The sequence below is a fragment of the Argiope bruennichi genome, chromosome 6 (genome assembly GCF_947563725.1).
Source record: "Argiope bruennichi chromosome 6, qqArgBrue1.1, whole genome shotgun sequence".
NCBI classification, from domain to species: Eukaryota; Metazoa; Arthropoda; class Arachnida; order Araneae; family Araneidae; genus Argiope; species Argiope bruennichi.
Window position 1 is genome coordinate 48,939,736 of NC_079156.1, and position 21,500 is coordinate 48,961,235.

The 21,500-nt window shown below is 24.8% G+C and overlaps 1 protein-coding gene across 1 annotated transcript in view; it reads left to right on the forward strand.

Moving 5' to 3' along the window:
* LOC129971188 (vacuolar protein sorting-associated protein 18 homolog) overlaps positions 1-21,500 on the forward strand; it is a 28,996-nt gene that overhangs the window by 143 nt on the left and 7,353 nt on the right. The window contains exons 2-22 of the mRNA XM_056084739.1: positions 932-1,040; positions 3,523-3,596; positions 3,826-3,932; positions 4,730-4,902; positions 6,126-6,210; positions 9,482-9,561; positions 10,406-10,518; positions 10,604-10,689; positions 10,991-11,089; positions 12,027-12,108; positions 12,637-12,717; positions 13,914-13,971; positions 14,929-15,032; positions 15,138-15,198; positions 15,375-15,439; positions 16,534-16,822; positions 19,282-19,375; positions 19,549-19,622; positions 19,934-20,089; positions 20,209-20,346; positions 21,181-21,315. Of these exons, the coding sequence (XP_055940714.1) occupies positions 957-1,040; positions 3,523-3,596; positions 3,826-3,932; positions 4,730-4,902; positions 6,126-6,210; positions 9,482-9,561; positions 10,406-10,518; positions 10,604-10,689; positions 10,991-11,089; positions 12,027-12,108; positions 12,637-12,717; positions 13,914-13,971; positions 14,929-15,032; positions 15,138-15,198; positions 15,375-15,439; positions 16,534-16,822; positions 19,282-19,375; positions 19,549-19,622; positions 19,934-20,089; positions 20,209-20,346; positions 21,181-21,315 (2,238 nt within the window). The 5' untranslated portion in view covers positions 932-956. The remainder of the gene's footprint in view (positions 1-931; positions 1,041-3,522; positions 3,597-3,825; positions 3,933-4,729; positions 4,903-6,125; positions 6,211-9,481; positions 9,562-10,405; positions 10,519-10,603; positions 10,690-10,990; positions 11,090-12,026; positions 12,109-12,636; positions 12,718-13,913; positions 13,972-14,928; positions 15,033-15,137; positions 15,199-15,374; positions 15,440-16,533; positions 16,823-19,281; positions 19,376-19,548; positions 19,623-19,933; positions 20,090-20,208; positions 20,347-21,180; positions 21,316-21,500) is intronic.

Below are 21,500 nucleotides of genomic sequence, written 5' to 3' on the forward strand. Positions count from 1 at the left end.
AAAGTCATTTTTCACTAAGATTTACATAATTTGAGTGATTTCAAATGCTGTTGCCGTCTTGTCAGTTTCGTATTGAACTAATTGTCAATTTTTTCGTAAAAAAAAAGTATAGGGGAGGGAATGCTTTTTTCCAGTAAAGACACATTGCAGTATAATTTTATATACTTTCTTTTGATTTATTTTTCGCTTTGCACTTCTGAAGTCCAGTTTTAATGTCTTGAAGAATGTTTGATTCGGTTTTAATTTTTAAAGATTAAAAATTTGGAAAGACTGTTTATTATCTATTGAAACGATTAAATATAAATAATAAAGTTATATATTGTGTCTGATGAAAAAATATTTAGATGTATTAAGTACTTATTCAATGAATCACAAAAAGAACAATCACGAACTTATTCAATGAAATAAGTCTGTGATGCATGGTGATGAAATTCAAATGTGTGTGAAATCGGTGAAACTATGAGAAAAAAATGTTTATTTAAATATTTCTAAAATAGATTTTGGAAAAATATTTTCGAAATTAGTTAAAAATTAATGCTTAAAACAATTTACTGATAACTAGATGAAGATCAAATCTTTAATAATAATAAAAAGGGAATTTACTGAAATTTAAGTTCAGAAATTCAAATTTTGAATAAAGAATTTTTTAAAAATTTAGCTAGTATAATTTATATGTGTAACTTTTTATTGTGATTAATATTGGAAGAGCTTCATAACTGATATCTTTTACTTTATGATAATTCTTGTGATCTTAAATGATGGACTAATGAACAAACTGATTGTGATAATTATCAGTATATTTTAATTAATAATTTTGTAGTAATGTTGTTTTATTTAAATGAGTATCAACTTCTATGTTTCTTCTGTTTCCATGAAATGAAATCCCCTTACTACATTTTAAATTTAGTAATTAATTTCTTTTTTTTTACAGTAAATAGATCATATTACTTATCAATATGGCCTCTTTGTTTGATCAGTATGAACAGGCTGCTTCTTTGTCTTCTGGATATATGACAGGCAAACCTGTGATACCAGAAATGGTAATACTTTTGGTTATAATAAATTTGCATTTATTTTCAGCATAGTGAATTATGAGCAACTTATTATGATTTTTTTATTATTATTGTCTGGTGTTAAACAGTGTGAAAAATCATTTCATATATAAAGAAGAATTGCGAATGAGCTAACTATTGCTTCTTATATAAATTATAAGACTTATGGAAGCCACAGCCAAAAAGAACACATATATAATTTATTATATATTTACATAGTAGCTGGTTCATGAGTTTCTGCTATGTAAGAAGATTGATTTACAATTCTGATTTGATGTATTTGGTAAATTGATGCTAGCCAAAAGAAATTTAAAATTTAAGTTTATGAATTTATTAATTGCCTTTGGCAGTCAACTAGTTCCCTGGGAATATTGATTATATTTCATTTCATTTAAATTGCATAGACATAATCTCATATTCATGATTGCATCAAATGTCAGACATTAAAACTGTGTTGTTTAAATAGGCTCATATATTTTCTATTCATAGTGTACCTGAAATTTCCTTATAGAAACCACTCTCATACCAAGTGATATTAAAAAGGAATTACCCAGCTCATTTCTCTTTTAACTTTTATGATATTGAAAATTCACTTCTTATTAGTCATGTAAACTATACAGATATTAAAAGGATTCTTGTCAAAATCCTTTCAAAAATCCTACAGTTAAATATTTGAATAACAACAACAATGAAAACGGTTTGAATTTCAGATAAAAAATATAATTTATTGTTGGAAATCGGCAAAAAAAACATTTTTTTTTAATTGCCAAAATTCAAGCAGAGTTCAGGCATTGCAATGACTGAAAAATAATTTATCTGGGGGGGGGGGGGGAGTTAATATCTTATTTGACTGCTTATTTGATTTATTACAGAATGTCAGAACAATTGATAATGCTTATCAGGTGATAGTTGAAGAATTAATTTATTTTCTTGAAAATACTATTTTTATATAAATGTTGTAAAAAATTTGAATTCTATACAGAATTTGATCATTAAATAATTCCTTTAAAAAATATAAGTTTTTAAAAGTTTAGTTTAAAGGAGCTGTACATTCTCTATATGTTTAAAAAAGTAAATGTTACATCAAGTAACTGTGACTTCATTCATTAGTTAATTGTTATTTATTTGTTAGACTGAAGCAATATGTGAAATTTTGACTTTCAACTTATTTTATGTACAATTAATGAATATAATTTTTAATTAATGTTGAAGTTTTATACATATGCCTGTGAAAATGTTCAAAACTATATTATTTTTAATTAATTTTATTATTTGAAATGAAAATTTGTCTTATATAAATATTAATATGTAACCTTATTGTTGACAGATATTTTCATTTTGCTATTTTTCATAAGATACATTTGTAATTTTTATTGTTGTGTGCCACTTTGATGTTTTTTTTAGTTTGGCATATCTAGGGTATAAGAAAATACATGAGTAGAAATATAGATATGTAGAGTTTTAAAATATCCCTATGTCAGAATATCTACCAATTGGATGCTTGAGTGAAAATATTTGCTGCTTTTATTTTTTAATCTTACTTAATACTTTTATTTTGTAATTATCTTTTTTAAGTCATTTAATTTAGATTTATTGCTGAAATATAGAAAATTTTTAGAAATTCTTTTTAAAATGCAGTAGATATACAATATTTCTTTTTCACGACCTATTTATGGCAGTCAGGGTCTTAAAATAATTTAATCAGACATATTATTTTAAATTAAAACAAAATAAGACACATATGTAAAATTTTACTGTTAGAGTATTAAAATATTTTATTCAACTAATTCATGTTTATACTCATGTTATAATTCTTAAATTATGTAAAAATTCATAAACTCGAAGTGCAATAATATTAAAAAAAGTTTTTAGTGCCATTTTGATACCATCAAAGGAAATGAAATTTGCAGAGATAATTTTCAGTGTTATTTTTTAAATTGATATCCTAACCCTTATTTACTGAATTATTTTACATCAATCAATTTTTCAAATTTATTTTTGAACCATTAGTTAATTTTTGATGCTGAATAAACCCAGGAAGAAAAAGAAGAGGGGGAAAAATTAATTATAATAATTTAATTAATAATAAAAGATTTTAATGTTATTTCTTAGATGACATCTTCTGCTTTCTGTTGGAAAAATGTTCATGTTCTTTCAAATACTGTTAGAAAAAATAGTGATATTGTGAAGATATCAAACAGTACTTTAAAGTACCGTCAGTAAATAAAGGGTTAATGTAATGCCATTTTGAAATTGCCAATCAAGTACTCAAAGTCACCAGCTGCATAAACCAAGAATATTTATATATTTACTGAAATTCATGTTGGAACCTAATAATCTTAAATTTACTTCTATTAATGTCAATTTGTTTTTTGTTACTTTGCAACTATTCTGACTACATTAGATACAATACTATTAGCAATTTTATTTAGCTTCATTTGTACATTTTTTTTTGTGTGTTTTATTATAGACAACAGCTGGTTTTATTAATGCAAATTTGGAAGATGATACCCCCATGTTTAGTAAGAAGAGGATCAATTTCAGGTAAATCTAGAACTGTTTATGCCTCAGTAAAATTTGTTCCAAAAATAATTTTTCTGGCTTCAGAAAAATATTAAATTATATTTAGAACAATTTTATATTATCAATGAATAATATTGTAATATAAGGTAATTATTTAACATTATTATGAAATTAATTTGAATATTGTATATCTTCTTAATGTTATGCAGGACTCAATATTTATGATTTATTTTCCTTATTTTTTTTTCAGCCCAAGCGATTATGTAACTCATATGGCTGTGAGTAACAACAAGCTTGTTCTTGGCATGCGTAACAAAATAAGAAGGATGGATCTGACTCAACCTGACAATTTTGATGGTAGTTTTGTGTTTTTGTTTGCTTGCTTATCAGTTCATGAAAATAAGTAAAGAATTACGCCACATAATTTTGCTAAAATTAGTAAAATTATATGTATAATCTTACCAATATAGCTCTCAGATATCCCATTCATATTTATTTTAAAGTCTCTTGAATTTAGTGCTGTAATTGCTTGATAATTTTTATATAACTCATATTTTTAATCAAATTCAGTTTTTCTTTAGGTTATGCAGCCCATGTAAATGCTTTCAAAATCTTACACAATTTGAAATTTAACTCAGTTTTTAATAATGCAAGAAATTAGCTTGTAATATATTAGTTATCTCGTTGATTAATTTTCTTTGTAAATGGTAAATAGAGTAAGTCATTGAGTGAATACCTTAATATACATTGAGTGAGTAAATAAGTGAATACCTTATAACAAAACTAAGATTTTGAATCAAAGAATGTTTCTTAGTGTCTTTATTTATCACTATTATTGATTTACTCCTATAATAAGAGCTATGAAAAATGAAATAAGTCTCTGATGAATTATTCTATTAGTAATACTATTATATTAATATTTTGAGCCCATAAACCTAATACAAAGTACTCACAATAAAGATAAAGAGATAGCTTTGATTTCTTTACATATAATTTGGGGCACTGTGTGTTAATAAAATGTGTTTATGCTTGAAAATAATATAATGGAATATGAAAATTATATAATGAAATTCAATGTTTTACATGATATTTTTTCAATGTTTTGATAATATTTTTTTTTTTTCATTTATCCTTAAAATTTTATTACTTTTCAGACATTGACTTGCAAAAAAGTACAGGTGAAAAAGCCAAAATATATGAGTTATTTCTAGACAGAATGGGAGATAATCTTCTAATAAGTTTGATCCATCCTGAAAATAGTTTACCATTAGAAAATATTCTTTTATTTCGATCATCAAAGAAGGCACAGCAATGTAGTAAAATGAAGGTAATTTAGCAATTTTAGATTTCATTAAATGCATATTATAATAACTGTGACTTAGATAATTGTTATAAGTTAATATTTTCTCATTCATTGCTCTTTATATGGAAAAAAAATTTAAAGAAAAATTAAAGGACAAAGTTTATAAGAGTCTTTTATGTATGTTTAGATCTATTTGCTTGTTTTGATTTTGTCAATCTTTAAATTTATTTAAATAAGTTTTGTGATTTATTTTGTGGTCGACAATGCTATTTTATATTATATTATTAGTACTAATTTCTTTTATTACATCTTTTGACTATTAATCAATTTATTAAATCCATTTTTAGATATCTTATTTAGTTTGCAATATATTTGGAATATTATATAATTACAGTTAAATTGCTATGTTATTTAAAGTCTTATGGATTCTCGTCACATTTCAGGGTCATCTAGAATAAATTTGAAAGATTGTTATATTTGCTCTCACCCTTTCGATATTTATATAAAAAAGCAGTGGAAATCTCTTTGAATAAAAGAATTTCTTTAAAAAGTTATTGAACAAGCATACTTATTTTATATATCAGTGGGTTAATGTTGTATTTTCTTTTTAAAATTCTAAATATGAAACATAATTTTTTTTCCAAATGCAAAAATAGATTTACAAACTTTTTTTATATTCCAAAGTGTTGTTTGAAGTTAAAGTCTTGATAAATCTTATTTTAAAACTGTTTAACATTGCTTTCTGTGTTTTCTTATCAATTTTGTAAGGATAGCAGTTTCACACTACTTTAAGTGGCATAACATTGTTATGAGGTATTTTTGTAATGTCATTCTGTATTCTACATTATTTATACCTTTGATCTTAAAAATTAAGAATCTTTAACTCACATGGCTTGTTTGTAATGTAATTACTGAAAGAATCATTTTCAGATAATCTTTTATTTAATGTTAGTAGAAAACATGTGATAATTCAACCTTAAATATTGAAAATGAGTATATAAAAGTATAGATGTTATTTGCATTAGTAATTATGCTACATCAATACCTATCTATAGCTATTGATTTTTAAAAAATTTAAAAATTTTCAAAAATAAAACTATTGAAGATTTGGTGTTTAATTATTCTTGAAAACCTTTTTTATTTCGATAATTATGGGGAACTTTACCTTGCTGAGAGTGCAGTATTCCTCTCTAATTTGGAAAATAATTATTCAATACAAAAATCTAAAAGATTTTTGTTATTTGCAGGGTCATGCAATCAGTTCAGTGGCTTGGAATCCTCTGAATTTAAATGATAATACAACTGGACTAATACTTATTGGAACTGCAAAAGGTAAAATAATCTTCTGAATTAATTTGAATAAAAGATATTACATAAATTATTATTTTTATTGTTCTTGATGTTTGTGTAATAATTGCTTCAAATTGATAAATATACTTATAAAAATTTAGTGGATGCAGTGGTAGTGTTTATGCAAATGTTTAAAAGGTAATTTATATATGCTACTTAATATCATTCTATCAACTGTTATTCTATTTTTTATTATTCATATTGTGAATATTTTGTTGATCTTTTATCCTTATTATGAAGTTCTGAGCAGAAAATTGAAACAATGTTATATCTATATATTTGAAAAGCCATATAATAATACCGCCTTTTCTTATTTAACATCTTATATTTTACAATTGATACATTTCAATCTTTGGTATTGATGATTAAAATGCAACATCTTCAAAGCTACTAAATGAGCACAAATTTCATTTACCTATAAAATTATTCCAGATGTTATCTTTTAATATGATTAAAACTCATAGACAATCACTTGTTTTCTGTCATTATTAGCAAATACTTTTAAATGTTTTGAGTACAAATTTTTTATATATGCATTCACAAAATGATTTGGTAAAGACATTATTATTATTATTATTATTTTGAATTTCAGAACCATTCTTAATATTGTGACTGTAAAAAAAAAGGAAAATTGTTTTTCTTTACCATATGCACTCTAAGCAATATAAAAACAAATTCAGAATAATTCATATTTCAAATGTATAAAAACAAAATATTCATTATATAACAAAATATTTAACTTATTAAAAGATAATGCACAATAAAATGTTGGATATAAAAAATAAATGTCATTATACAGGGTGTTTATAAAGTCCTGGACCCATTTTGATGTTTAATAACTCATAAAATAATAAAGATAGATTTAAATTAATAACATAAATGGTTAAATAGACTCAAAAAGTTTCATGACCCTTGTCAATGAGCTTCCACGTGTGCCCACTTCGTCGCACGGTGAATATCAAGTCGATAGTCAATTTCACGCCAGGTAGCGACAAGCATGTCGGCATCCACAGAGCCATTTGCGCACATTATGGTGATTAACAATGCCAGAAACATGAAAGGATGCTTCATCGGAGAACATTATGCTCTTCAGAAAATCAGCAGCATCTTCTATCCTTTTTAGCATATCTGTTGCAAAGACCATCCTCCTAGGCCTATCGTTCGGTTCCAAAACTTGAACAATTTGAACTTTGTATGCATGCAGTCTTAATTTTTTCTTAATAACCTTGTACACCGTCGAAATTGGCATATCCAATTCTGTTACCGCTGATCTCACAGATATTCTAGGATTGTGTAAAAATGTCTCTCTGACACGCTCAACATCAAAATCACTTGTGCAAGGACGTCTGGAACGTTTCTTATCTGCGATACTTCCAATTTCTAGAAAATTCTTTTTCCACCGCAAGATGCTGTTTTTGGATGGAGGATCTTTTTGGTAAATTCTTCTGAAATTTCTCTGTGCTTGCACTATCGATTTCGTTTCTATGAACCACTATAAAATCTGTGCTTTCTCTTGTGGTGTATGCATTCTCCTTAATATCCGCTCGAATAAAACATCACATACAAAAGTACTACATAGAACAAACACATCAAAAGTAAACATAACATTGCAATAGTTGCCAAAAACAAAAGAGAGAAAAATGCAATTAATAAGCAGATAATATTTAGAAAAGTACAGATATTTAGACTGGAAAATGAAATTATCTGAAATTAACCACACGCGCAGACGATATTTACAAAAGTAAAAATATTCAAACCTGAAAAGGAAAATATATGAGTTATTCCATCAATAAATGCCATAAGTTTGTTTATATCTTTATTATTTTATGAGTTATTAAACATCAAAATGGGTCCGGGACTTTATAAACACCCTGTATATCAGTTTACCAAACAATTATTATATGAGACTTTGTGCATTTATCAGACTATTGCTCTCTCTTTCTTTTCTGAAATGTTGAAAAGTTTCAAATATTGCATTTTTTAAGGTAATGAATTAAGTCTTTAAATGTGAAAATGATGGTCTCCTTGATTTATTCATGTATAAGTCAAGGGATGAACATGAAATATATTATCTACACTTTTCAATTTTTTTTTGTATATTTCAAATAATTTAATATGAATATTTTTATTACATATTAGTTATTATGATTATATATTTATTGTGCTGAAATTTGTGAGCAAAAGTTGATTATTTCTCCAGTTAAGAAAAGAAGTTGGATATTATAGTTGAAATTCTTTCCATATGAAAAAAAACCCACAAAAATAACTGTGATACATGATTTATTGATAAAAATGTGATTTAAAATAAATTATTTTACTTTAAGTATTTTAGTTATTCCTATTTTGGAAACATTTGAGAGATTTCATGGAGTTATACAGGCTTTTTATTTTTATACAGCAATTTCTGGAAATATTTCAGAATTAAAATAAGAATTAGAAATTGAAAGACCCGGGGGGGGGGACCAAGCACATTCAGAGGCATTTTTGTATTAGGAATTTTTATTTGATTTCAATGTTTAGAAAAAAAAAGTTCCAAATTATGTTATGCTTTAAAAGTATGATAACTGAAAATGAAGGAGATTAATTATGTAATTATTCATTAGAATTTGTTAATTTTTTCTCTTACACTTGGAAAGATTAATTGGTTTAATAATTTTTTTGTTATTCTTAGCTTTGATCTCATTGACGTTTTTTTCTTCACTTCATTGTATTAAAATCTTAAAATAAAACTAAATTGTAGTTTTATATTATTATTAAGTTTTAGTCATAATGCAAATTATAAAATCTTTATCTAAAATTACTCTTTATCTTAAATTATGTTTGAAACAATTTTTCTATTTAATTACATTTTTTAAGTATAAACCAGGAACCATTTTGAACTAATATTTCTGATCTGAAATATTTTACTGGCACAGTATGAAATTTGTCAATACCCTTTCTGCACTTAAAATTATGTAATGTATATTGGCCCATATTCATCTTGACTTGTGCTCTGCACTTGTGTTTATAAACTGTAAAGTTCAGAAATATTGGAAGGCTTGAGATTTAATGGCATCGTAGCCAATCTTCTGGGCATTTGTAATAGATATTTAGCCCTTCATTTTGCACCACCTTATTATTTTTTTTTTCTAATCTTAATGAATTGTAATTTCATTCAGATGTCTATACAGCCTTTATGTAATGATTATTTTTAAGGATGAAACAATTTCTTTGATTCTCTTTTCTTTATTTTACATACATGCATTTTTTTTAGGTTTGATATTTGAAACTGAACTAGCATGTGGTGATGAAAGATCCTTTTTTCAAAGTAGTCCAGAGCAATATTTCAAACAGGTATCTTCCTAGAATATATTATCATTTATTTTTATAAAATGAACTCTGTTTAATCTTATTTATGTTAATTGCATGTCTTTAGTTGCAAAGGAAATTATTCTTTTCTATTATATTTAAGAAACATTATTAGAAATGTGACTCATATTTAAATTTAATTCTGTATTTTTGATTTAAAATATATTTTTGTCATAACAATGAATTTAAAAGTAATATTTTTAGCAGAATTTCTTTTTTTAATTGTTTATTTTTGATAAAATTTTACATATGTTTTTTAGAATTCTATTGTTAAACATAGGAAATTTTGTATAATTTCAATGGCTATGATTTTACAATAGTTTTTATATTGTGAAATTATGTATAAAATATTAATCTCTTGTTTTTATAGATTCAATATTTTGCTTTCTATAATTGTAATTGTAATATACATTATACCATCCAAGTGATCGAAAGAACATTTTTTTCTCTTTCTTAATTTTCAATTCTTAATCATCTAATTGAGATTTAATTGCATGTTTATTTTAAATTATATGTTTAAAATACTCTGCACATGACAAAACTTCAGTTTTATGTCAAATTATAAAGATTAAATTTTACTTGCTATGGAAGGTAATATGGAAAGATTAAAGTTATCAATTCAAAATAATTGGTGACTTAGAAGGTTAAGTAGGCATTATTTGCTGTTTAATATTTTTAAATATATTATTTTCGATTAACTATTAATTTTTGGAATGTTTTATTTCACATTTATTTTTTTCAAATGTAGTAAAAAAATTATTGTGTGTGGAATATTTTGTAATATTTTAAGATTAGTCTAAATATTTTTTTATTTCATATTATTGTGCAGGTTTTTGATGTTGGAGCAAGTAGTGTCATCAGTACTGATTCAAAAGTTATAACTGGCTTGGTTTTTCATAAAATAACTTCAGATAATTATTTTGTGTTTGCCACAACTCCAAGGTAACAATGATTATAAATTACTAATCTTTGAATTATGATTTATTTGTAATTATATGTCATGTATTTATATATTTTTATTTTTTAGCCGCTTATTTCAATTCATGGGCAATGCTAATACAGGAGACCCACCTGTTCTACAAAATGTTTTCAATTATTACAAAGATGTTCCTGGTAAAAATATTGTTTATTTTGGTTTATATAAATTATTTACATTACTAATCATTAATCTATTAATTAATTAATCTATTATTAATTTCTTTTTTTGTAATTTCTTTTTCTGTTGAATCCTTGTAATTGCTCATTCATGATTTTATTCCAATTGTTAACATGTTGTACTTTTTAAATTTGCACTATATTTATATATTTATATAAATTTAGTGCAAATATATAGCCTGAATGCATTGATTTTTCTTTGTAAAGCATTATTTTATCTGTTTTGATATTTTAATCTGTTCTATTCTTTTGTTTATAGAAAGTTATATTGAAATTCCTGGTAAATTGCAATACAGCAAACTGCAGTTATATTACCCAAGTAATAAAGGTTTGCCGTCTGCATTTGCTTGGATGACAGGTGAATCTTTTATACTTTTAAATATTGTATTTATGAATGTAATTATTTATCTGTCAAAGTTCTAAAAGTAATTGAACATTCAATTCAGCATTTTTTAAAATCATTATATTAAGTAAAATTTCTTATATTCTACTATTGCATAACAGTATATTAAAGCTACTTTTCTATTAATCATGCAAATGCTGAGTAAGAAAATAGTGTTCACCATATCAATTTATATTTATTACTATTTTACAGTATGTGATTTTAGATTTTCAGTACTGTATTTTAACTTTTTAGCTAGCTATGAAGTTTCTAAAATTGTAATTTTATTTTTTGCTGCAAAATGTGTTGTAAATATACTATTATGAAGCCTGGTGGTGTAGTGGTAGCACTTTGTGCTCTCAACGCACAGGTCCAAGTTTCAATCTTCGAGCTGGGCAAGGTTGACTCAGCCTTTCATCCCTTCAGTGGATCGATAAACTGAGGATGAAGCATGCCTAGGAACTAAACCCTGGGGGTTCCACATTAGGCTGACTACCTAACTGAGACATATGCTTTGCACCCCAGGGTTGTCGTGCCACTGAGTTTTTAGTTTTATATTACTAAAATTTTTTTATATATACTTTAAGCAATAAAAACCAAATTTTGCAGCTACAGTACACTCTCGATTATCCGCGACCTTCTGTTTTCTATTCTTAAAAGAATCTAAGTATCGAATAATGTATAGCTTTTCCAACTGTTGTAGCTTTTTTATGCTTTTGTCTGTGAGATGGATTTTCAATTATGAAATTGAATCAATAAAATTATCTGCTTATGATTTTGCTTTATTTTTTTTTTTTTGGTTGATTGTTATTTTTAAAAATTATTTTCACTGTTATTTAAAGTTATGTATTTGTGATTGCTTTCTGTTAAATATAATTGTTATAGTTTATAATGATACTTATTTGTTTTCAAGAGCCTGGTGTAATGTATGCAAACATCAATTATGCTGCTGAATCTCCTCAAAACTTAATAGCTGTTGGTCAAAAATTATTATCGTATCCTTTTCATTTTTATGTTCTTACCTCAAGTAAATTACTTAATAACCTTTTCCATTTGAGCACCAATTTTACTAACTACTAGTATATATTTTGCTCTCTCTCTGATTGTGGATCTGCTATAATAATTGTACTAGTAAAGAATTAAGATTTCACTTTGATCCTGGAACTAATTCATCTTTCTTCTTTAATCACTTAACCAATAGTTCCCTTTCTGTTACTTTATTGTACCGAATTTTATGTGATGGGTAAATTTTTTAAAAAGAACATATCTGTATTATATGCCAGTTTTTAATTTAAGAGAAGGAGATGGGATTAAACTCTTTCATGAAATGATGTGATGAAAAATGTATTATTATTTGAATTACAAGGTTTTACTTACTTTATTTCTTGTTTTAAATTGACTGTATTAGTTGTATAATAGTATGTTTTTTCAAATTATCACTTATAATATTTTGAGCTAATGTGGTAGAATATTAAAAACAAATGTACAAATGTAAAAATACAAGGAACTTAACTTAGAAACAGATATCCAAATGATAAAGAAACAAAACCTCCCTTATCAATTGTTCTTACTGAGTTTCATGTTTTGGTTTTATTTCATGATAGGTAAGTTATTTTCCCCCATATTTATATAACATTTATTCTCAGCTCTCAAAAACTGTCTAATTCTAAATGTTCTGAAAAATCAATCTGTATGAAGTTCTTAACTCAAAAAATATCATTATAGAATGTGTATTTTGTAAACATAGGAATAAAAATAATTATAAGTGTTTAAAAATTAAAAATAATTTTCATTTGTACTCTTAATGTAAAAACTGATAGCTATGTATATGAACTATATATATATATATTTTGCCTTAAATACAAGCATATTATATATTTTAATATATTTTCATTGATATGTGGATGGAAAGATCCACATATCAATGATTTCTATAAATATCAATGATTTCTATAAATATGTAAACGGTGCGTATTAATCATTTCTTAGTTGTAGTAGCTAGCATTTTTTTTCGTATTGTTAAAAATAGTATTAAAAGTATTTTCAGTGGCTATTCTGATCTGATTATTTGAATTCAGGAAATATCAAAGGCTCAAAGTAAAGTGAAATTTATAAAATAAGCATTTGTGAACAAACAAATGTTAGATAGATGAATGCTTTCTTGAAAGAAAATTGTGTAGATAAGTGTTCAGCATTCAGAAATTAACAAACATTTTGAAAAAAGAAAGTAATTAGGCATTGGTATTATTTTTGAAGCTGCTCTCAAAATTGTTGTAATAACATATTGGTTGTCACCCTTTGTGTCTGTGACAATAATATATATATAGTAATTCATGATATTGATATGATGTATCAAGAACTAATATATTATTTGATAATATTGATGACAATTCAGTGTATCCATAATATTAAAATAATTCTAGATATAATTCGTCTTTAAACATATTATCTTTTGTATTAATATATTCAGATTTTCCTTTAAAGTTTCATTTTTAATTCATTTTGTTTCATAGTCTTATTTTAAATTTCATTTTCCCTTCTTATTGCAGTATTTAATAGCTGATTTCATGGTTGTGTAATGATTTATTTGTAAATTAGTATTTGGTGATTGATTTTAAAGATTTAATTTTGTGAATTATGAAACAAAATACAAGATTGTAAAACTTAATAATTTAGTATCTAAGTTGATAATCAATGCGTTCTTCAGAAAAAAGAAGGTTTATTTTCTCATTGTTAAATCATCATGGTAGTTATATATATGTTATTGATATATATTAATGAAGTAGTTTATTTCTTTCAGATTAAAAGTTATTTGTGTGCTCAATGAGCAGTTAGTTTTTGAAGATTTTTTTACAGAAGTAAGAATTATTATTAATTGAAATCTTTTGTAATAAAAAATAAATTATGACAATTATTTTTTTATTTATAAATAGATACTGTTTATCGCTATTTTTTCAGCTTTTATTTACCTTTATCTCTATTTCTCAGCATCTCTTTCAGTTCTTCAAGGATTTTTTAAAATCTGAATTTTATTAGACTTCTTACATTAAATATAACTTTTAAGATTTTCAGTAATACAAGTAATGAAACCAATTAAACTGTTGCATTCCCAGATTGTGATATAACTGTTTTGTTTCAGCATTAAATGTTTCACAAAGGAACTATTTAATAAAGATACAAATTTTGTCAGCTCTTTAAACTAAAAAATTTAGGCTTTTTAATTGGCTTCATTAATTTTCATGTTATGTAATTGTTCTAAATTTGATTAATGTTACTTTTAATTATTAAAATAAATTGATTGAGTTTTTATGTCCAAAAATGAATTATTTTGTTAATGAATATAATTAGTGTTTTTTGTTCAATCTCTCTTTATTTGTTTAAAAATAACTACTGATTTCTTAATTTAACAAGACAATTAATTAATATTTAGGTAATATCTTTGTATATTTTGGGGGCAGTGATATGCATTTTAAAAATAATATTTTCAAACAGACACTTATATGCTTGTATAATTTATATAGAAATTGCATAAATAATAATAATAAAAAAAAATATCTTTATTACTTCAAAAATTAATCAGCATATAAGAATTTTCATTTCTGTAAGTCTTCTTCCTATTTTTAAAAATTACGTTTGCATTATTATTTCTTTAAGATACTAAATCTATTTTTAAAATTGTATCTAATATTTATGTTATGCAAGTAATCAAACTAAAATTTATTTTTAATCTGCATTTATAATAATTTTTTATAAATTAAATTAATTTAATACACAAACTTGATTCTCTTTTTTATTGTGATCTTTTTTTTCAATAGACATATGGCTCATTGAAAGGATTGGTCAAGGATCCTGAAAAAGGCACTATTTGGGCATATTCAGACATGGCAATATATCGATACAGAATTGCTAGAGAGGACAGGTAAGTTATTAAACTATGAAAGTTTTCAAATATTCACATCAAGGCTTTTATTAGATCAATCTACCATGTTTCTGATTATATATTTATAATTTTTGTTATTTACAGATTTATCTGGGAAGTTTATTTAGATAAAAATGAATATGGTCTTGCCAGGAAGTATTGCAAGGTATCTGAGATATGTATTAAAATTTTTTTTAAATCTAATGTATTTAGTTTGAAAGTTTATTTAATTTGTTTTGGTTTAGAAATTTTTGATGAATATATGAATGTCATAATATACATTTTTACTACACATGTGAATTATATTTAAAAGTTAAAAATTCAGCACCTATTTATTTTTAGGGCGATCCAGTGAAGATTGACAAAGTTTTGACAAAGCAAGCAGATAATTTATTTAAACTAGGAAGGTATGTTATTTTGAAGTACAATTATCTAAATAATTTTTGATTTACTCAATTTATTATCATGCTTCATAATTACTGTAATATATATATGTGCATGTGTTTGTTTGTGCATTAATTAATTAAAGATATTATTTTCTAATTCATTCAGATTTGTTTGTACTGAAATTAATATTTTTTATAACTTTTTATTTTGCATTATATTTATTAAATAAATTTTTTTGTATTAAAAATTTATTTTAAAATGTTTTTTAAAAAGTTAACTAATGTTATTTTAATTAAAAAAAGCAATATGTATTTAAACTTTAAAATTATCTTCTGATAAATCATTTCATCCTTTTATTGATTATCAGATACCAGAAAGGATCCCGACTTGTCAACTATTGTTCATATTCAATAATTTCAGGACTTCATATAAAAAACAATAGAATTGTGAAATACTTATTGAAATTATGAATATCTTTTTTTTTTAATCTTACATATATTTTCAAATGTTTTTTTGTCTTAAATATCTTTAGAGGGATGTGGATATATTTAGAAGTGTAAATGTACAATCTAATATTTTATAAAATATAGATTTATCAATTACATCAATTTATAATTGAAAAATTCCAAGTTTTGTCTGCTTCTTATCCTCTTTGTGACTTCAAAATTTTAATTTAAAGTTATTTTATATTCTCTAGAAACTAATTAACATTTAAAAAAATTAGTATACAGAATACAAAATAATACTCTTAATACTTAGTTTAATTTTTATTTGTTCAAGGCTTGATTTTACCTAAATTTATTAATGGTTTAGACGTTAAATGTTTAGGTGGTTTGGATGGAGTTTGAAGAGTAATGTTTTACTATAATTTTTATTATATAGTTGTATTTTTGAATTACGAAGTCTGTTGTAATGTATTCTCATGTATCTTTAAAGTAAAAAAAAAAAAAAAAAAAAAAAATATTTGATGTTTATAGTTTCCCATAGATTGCCATCAGCAATTCTAAAAAACTTACTGAATTGTATCTATTAAAATACTTTATGAAAAAAAAGTGGTCTCATCTAATATTGCAATAGTACTACCTTTTGAAAGCTTTTAATTATTTATTTACAGCTATGAAGAAAGTGCTGTGATATATGCTCAAACCCATACTTCCTTTGAAGAAATTGCTCTTAAATTTTTAGAAGCTCACCAAGAGGGAGCTCTGCGAGAATTTTTAATTAAAAAACTTAAAGGACTGAAAAACCAGGACAAAACACAAATCACCATGATTGTTATGTGGTTGATGGAAATATATTTAAATGAATTGGGTGTCTTGCGGACTTCTGGCAAGCATACTTCTCAGAAATTTATGGAACTTCAACAAGAATTTCGTAATTTGCTCAAGGATCCAAGAATAAAGGTAATAGTTTGTCAATTACTGGAGTAAAAGGCATTATGCTTTTAGCTTTGCTAGTTATGTTGTTTTATTATTTTATTAAAGATTTTACTTTTAGGAAAAGTATGCTTAAGTATAAAGGTGAAAAAGATTCACATTTTTAATTATGAGGAATTTTTGAGATTATTATTTATTTTAGTGTTGTGAATAAAAAGTTGTGAATAAATCACTGAATTGGTCTTTATTTTACTTATTCATTAACCCTTTCAGCAACAACTATTCACCATTTGATCTTACGAAGTGCGGCTTTTTATGTTCCAGCCACTATTATCAAGATTTGTTAGAACACCTTTCTGCATTCAAGCTGGTTGAAGAATTAAATTTATAAATGATATTACATTATGTTCAGATAAATTTAAACTTCAAATTTGCTTGGCAGTTATTTTTTAATTTGACGTGAAAATAATTAAAATTAGTATTTAAAGTTTTAAAAAAAACAGTTGTTCAAAAGGAATCTATTCTTCCATATTTTTCTAAGCAATTTGCTTTAAGATTTTTGTAAAAAAAAAAAAAATCTTCATTTGAAAATGAAATACCATAACATAAAATAATAACATAGCAGCATAATAATAAATTAACATAAGTAATTTGTTGTTTTATCTCATATCATATTAAGGTATTTCAGAAAGTGCTATGTAATGTCATTTTAATTTCTTAAAAAAATAGTAATACTTTTTTTTATTAAAATGAATAAAAATGGCTTTTCGAAAATTTTACAGTTTTATTTTAATTGAAATTATAAAGCAGTTGAACTATACTTTTCTAAAGTTGTGGCGATGTTTTATGTTAAACTTCTTAAAATTATATTGCATCTTATTAAATATTTTTGTATTTCTTAATTTAATTATTATGTTGTAAATGATAAATAAAAAATAATATATAAAATATTGTTATAAGGTTCTAAACTAGTTGAATATATTGCACATATACTAAACAATTATTTTCTTGTTAGTAGGTAAGAAATTGGACCATAGTCTATACTTATAATAAAGCTCAATGTGTGTGTGTGTTGGCGCTCTACAGGCCAGACCGTTTGACCTACAGCTACCAAATTTGGTACATGTATATCTTGGAGGTTGGGAATGTGCACCTGGGGTTCCTTTTTTCGAATTTTTAATTAGAATTTTAATTATTAATTAAAAACTAACTTTCCCGCCAAAAAAATCTTCCATTTTCCCCACCGCCAAATGAGAAAGGCTTCAATTTTTTTTTTCTCCCAACAGTAATGAGGCTAGTTTTAAAATTTTTCGGCGGATTATTTCAATCGATTCTGTTTATTTTCTTAATGTTTGGTGCATTTAAAATTAAACATTGTTAATTAATCGATCTTTCAGATTCATTCTGAAGTACTTTTGAATTAAAATAAAACAGAATAAAGGAAATTAAAAATTTCTAATCCGCATAGCGTTACCCCAACTGGCGTAGAAAAAATCACGTATTTGCGTTACGTAACTGGGGAAGAAAATTCACGCATGCGCATTCTGCTCTGATTGTTGCCATGACAACCGTTATCAATGGATGATTTAAATTATTTTTGAGTTAGTCGCATGCTTTTGTAAGTAAATTGTATTTATGTTAGTTATATATTTTTTGTATATGCTTATAGTTTTAAGTACATCGTTTTTTAAGTAGTTTTTTTAAAACCAGTTTTCAACCGTTTATTTTAAATGAGTCGTTTTATTTTCTTAGTGTTTGATGCATTTAAATTTAAACATTGTTAATTAATCGATCTGCTCATAATGAATCTAAGAAAATTTTGTTGACAAACTCTTGAGATATTACATAAATTAAAAAAGATATTCTTTAGTGCCCATAAAGTTTAAACGCTGAATGACTCTATTTTCAGTAATCAGATTATAAAAAAAAATGCTTTGTTTCAGAATAAAATATTATTATATTAATTGAAGATTAATTCTTTCCACTTTAATTTAAAGCATAAATTCTACGGGTGCTAACAGAAAATGAGAGATGCATATTACGTTATGACTGAAGGCCTTTATAATATTATGAATGAATTATATGACAATCAAAATTTGAAGTTTTAAAATATTTTGATGAAGAAGCTATTAAAGTAGAAATTGTATAAAATATTTAATTATTAAAATTTTAACGAACGTTAAGATTGACGAACCGGCTGGTCGCCAAAGGCGGCTAGTATGCAATAAAGTAAAAAGTACTCTAGTTTCGTATATTTATTTTATGGTTAAAAACCAGAAGCAATTTTCTCTAAGGATATAAATAATTTTAACAATGAGCAATGATCCATCTATCCATCTATAAAAGTGCTATAGATATTGCTATAGATATATAAAAGTGCTATGGATTTTTACTCTGTAGACAAGTATAACAACTTCTTAAATGAAAAATGTGTGGAAATTTGCTTTTATGATGCTACATATAATTTCATGTTTGTTTTATTTTAGGATTGTGCATCTAACAATAGGAGTGCTATCTATAACTTAATGTCTAATCATGGTGATGAAGATAATCTAATATTTTTCACAAATTTGATGAAAGGTAATTTTTTAAAAAACTTGAACCATTTTTTTTTACTAGATTTAATACCAAAAATGAATGCAATAGATGTATAATTTGAATTTTTAAATCTTTATATTTCTTTTAGATTTTTAATTAATCAATTTTTATTTGTTTCTTATTAATAATTGCATGTACTTTTTTTTTTTTTTTAGATTTTGAAAAAGTGATACAATATCATTTGCAGCATAAAAACTATAAAGCTGCATTAAATGTTCTGTCTGAGCATGTAAGTAATATTTATAGTAATTTTTGATCATTATTCAAAATTCAGTCTTGTTTTCTTTTATCGTTTTTTCCCCTTCTTCTTCTATTTATATTATTTTCTTGCTACCAATTTCCTTGAGCTTTTTCAAATGCTTTTATCCTATTTTTGGTATAGAAATTAGCTGCATTTGATGAATGAAATATGACAATTGTTTGCAGTAAATTGTCTGTCTTGGTATTTTTAATTTTTTTATCTTTTTATTAATAGTAGCAATTTTGAAATAATTAACTAAATTTGCAGTTTTATGTTTATTTTGCATTCTTTTTTCCTAGAGTCGTGCTGAATTGTTCTACCAATTTTCACCAGCCTTAATGCAAACCAATCCTAAAGAAACTGTTGATGCTTGGATATCTCAAGATCGTAAACTCAATCCTGTCCAATTAATTCCTGCCTTAGTGCACTATGACAATAAATCAGATCCAAGACAAGTAATGTTTTAGTTCTACAATATGGATTACTTTTTGCATTAAAATGAAATCTCTAAATAAATTTTGAATACATTATTATTAATAGTTTGTATAATTCAGTTAATGTGTTTTTTTTATAGGGTAGTGAAGCAATAAGGTATTTGGAATATTGTGTGGATAAAATGGGAGTTAAAGATCAAGCTATACATAATTATTTATTAACTCTTTATGCTCGGCTTCAAGAAACAGATAAATTGATGGCTTACTTATATAGTCAAGTAAGACATCTTTCATGTATATGTATAATGTAATAATTATTTGCTATTTTTTTCAAACTATAGCAGATTTTACATTAAGACCTGACAAGGCTATCTTAATTAATCACATTATTGATAACTTTCTTCATTTAAGAGAAGTGTTAACTATTAACTCTCACTGAAATTACAACCATTTAATTTCTTCTAAATTTGTCAGTCTATAAATATGCTACATTATGTGTGGTTCAATTATTTTGGAAAATTCATAATTATTACCTCAATTCTTTTTTCCTCTTTTAACTTCAACTCTAATAAATTTTGATGTCGTTTCATGGTTATTTTTTCTTAATTTAAAATATTATTATAAGACAGCTCTATTTATTTGTAGAGTGAATTTAATTCATAATTAAACTTTTTTATGAAAAATATATTTCCTGTCAGAAATAATTTAATTTAATAATTAATAATGCAACTCCAAAATTTTGATTTTGATGGTTGTGCTGTCAATGTTTTGCATAACTGAACAGTACAATTCTAATTGCCCTCCTTTGTTTACCAAAGTTACAGAAAAGGCAGATTTAATGTTTAGATAGCTGTACCTAATTCATATTGGATTAAATGTTTTCTCTGCTGAAATTACATGGTGTCAAAAGGTATAGTAAAAAGAAAAATAATTCACTTATGTGATTATTAATTGTTATATTTCTTTTTATTTTTCATTTATTTCACTCATATAATTACTAAAGAATCTATTTCTATTAAATAAAAAGTTATTAATGCTATCTTGTATCTTGTTGAATTTTCATTAATTCAAAGACACATGTTCAAATTTAATTATATGAATTTATGTTACAGGATGAAACACTTGTTCCGTATGATCAAAAGTATGCTCTACGTATTTGTTCAGAACTTCCAGGGCTTGAAAAAGCATGTGTACATATTTATGCAACAATGGGCTTATATGAAGAAGCTGTGGATTTGGCTCTGAAGGTTAGTTAGATATCTATTTCTTTCAAGTTATCTAAATTTCAATTTTCAGTTATACTGTAAATGTTACTGTTTTTGTAACACTGTTATCTAACAGTTAATTATAGCTTGGAAAAAAAAAAAGAAAATTAATATTTGTTTTTAGTTTGTTATAATAATTTAATCGCTGAATGACACTCACTATGATT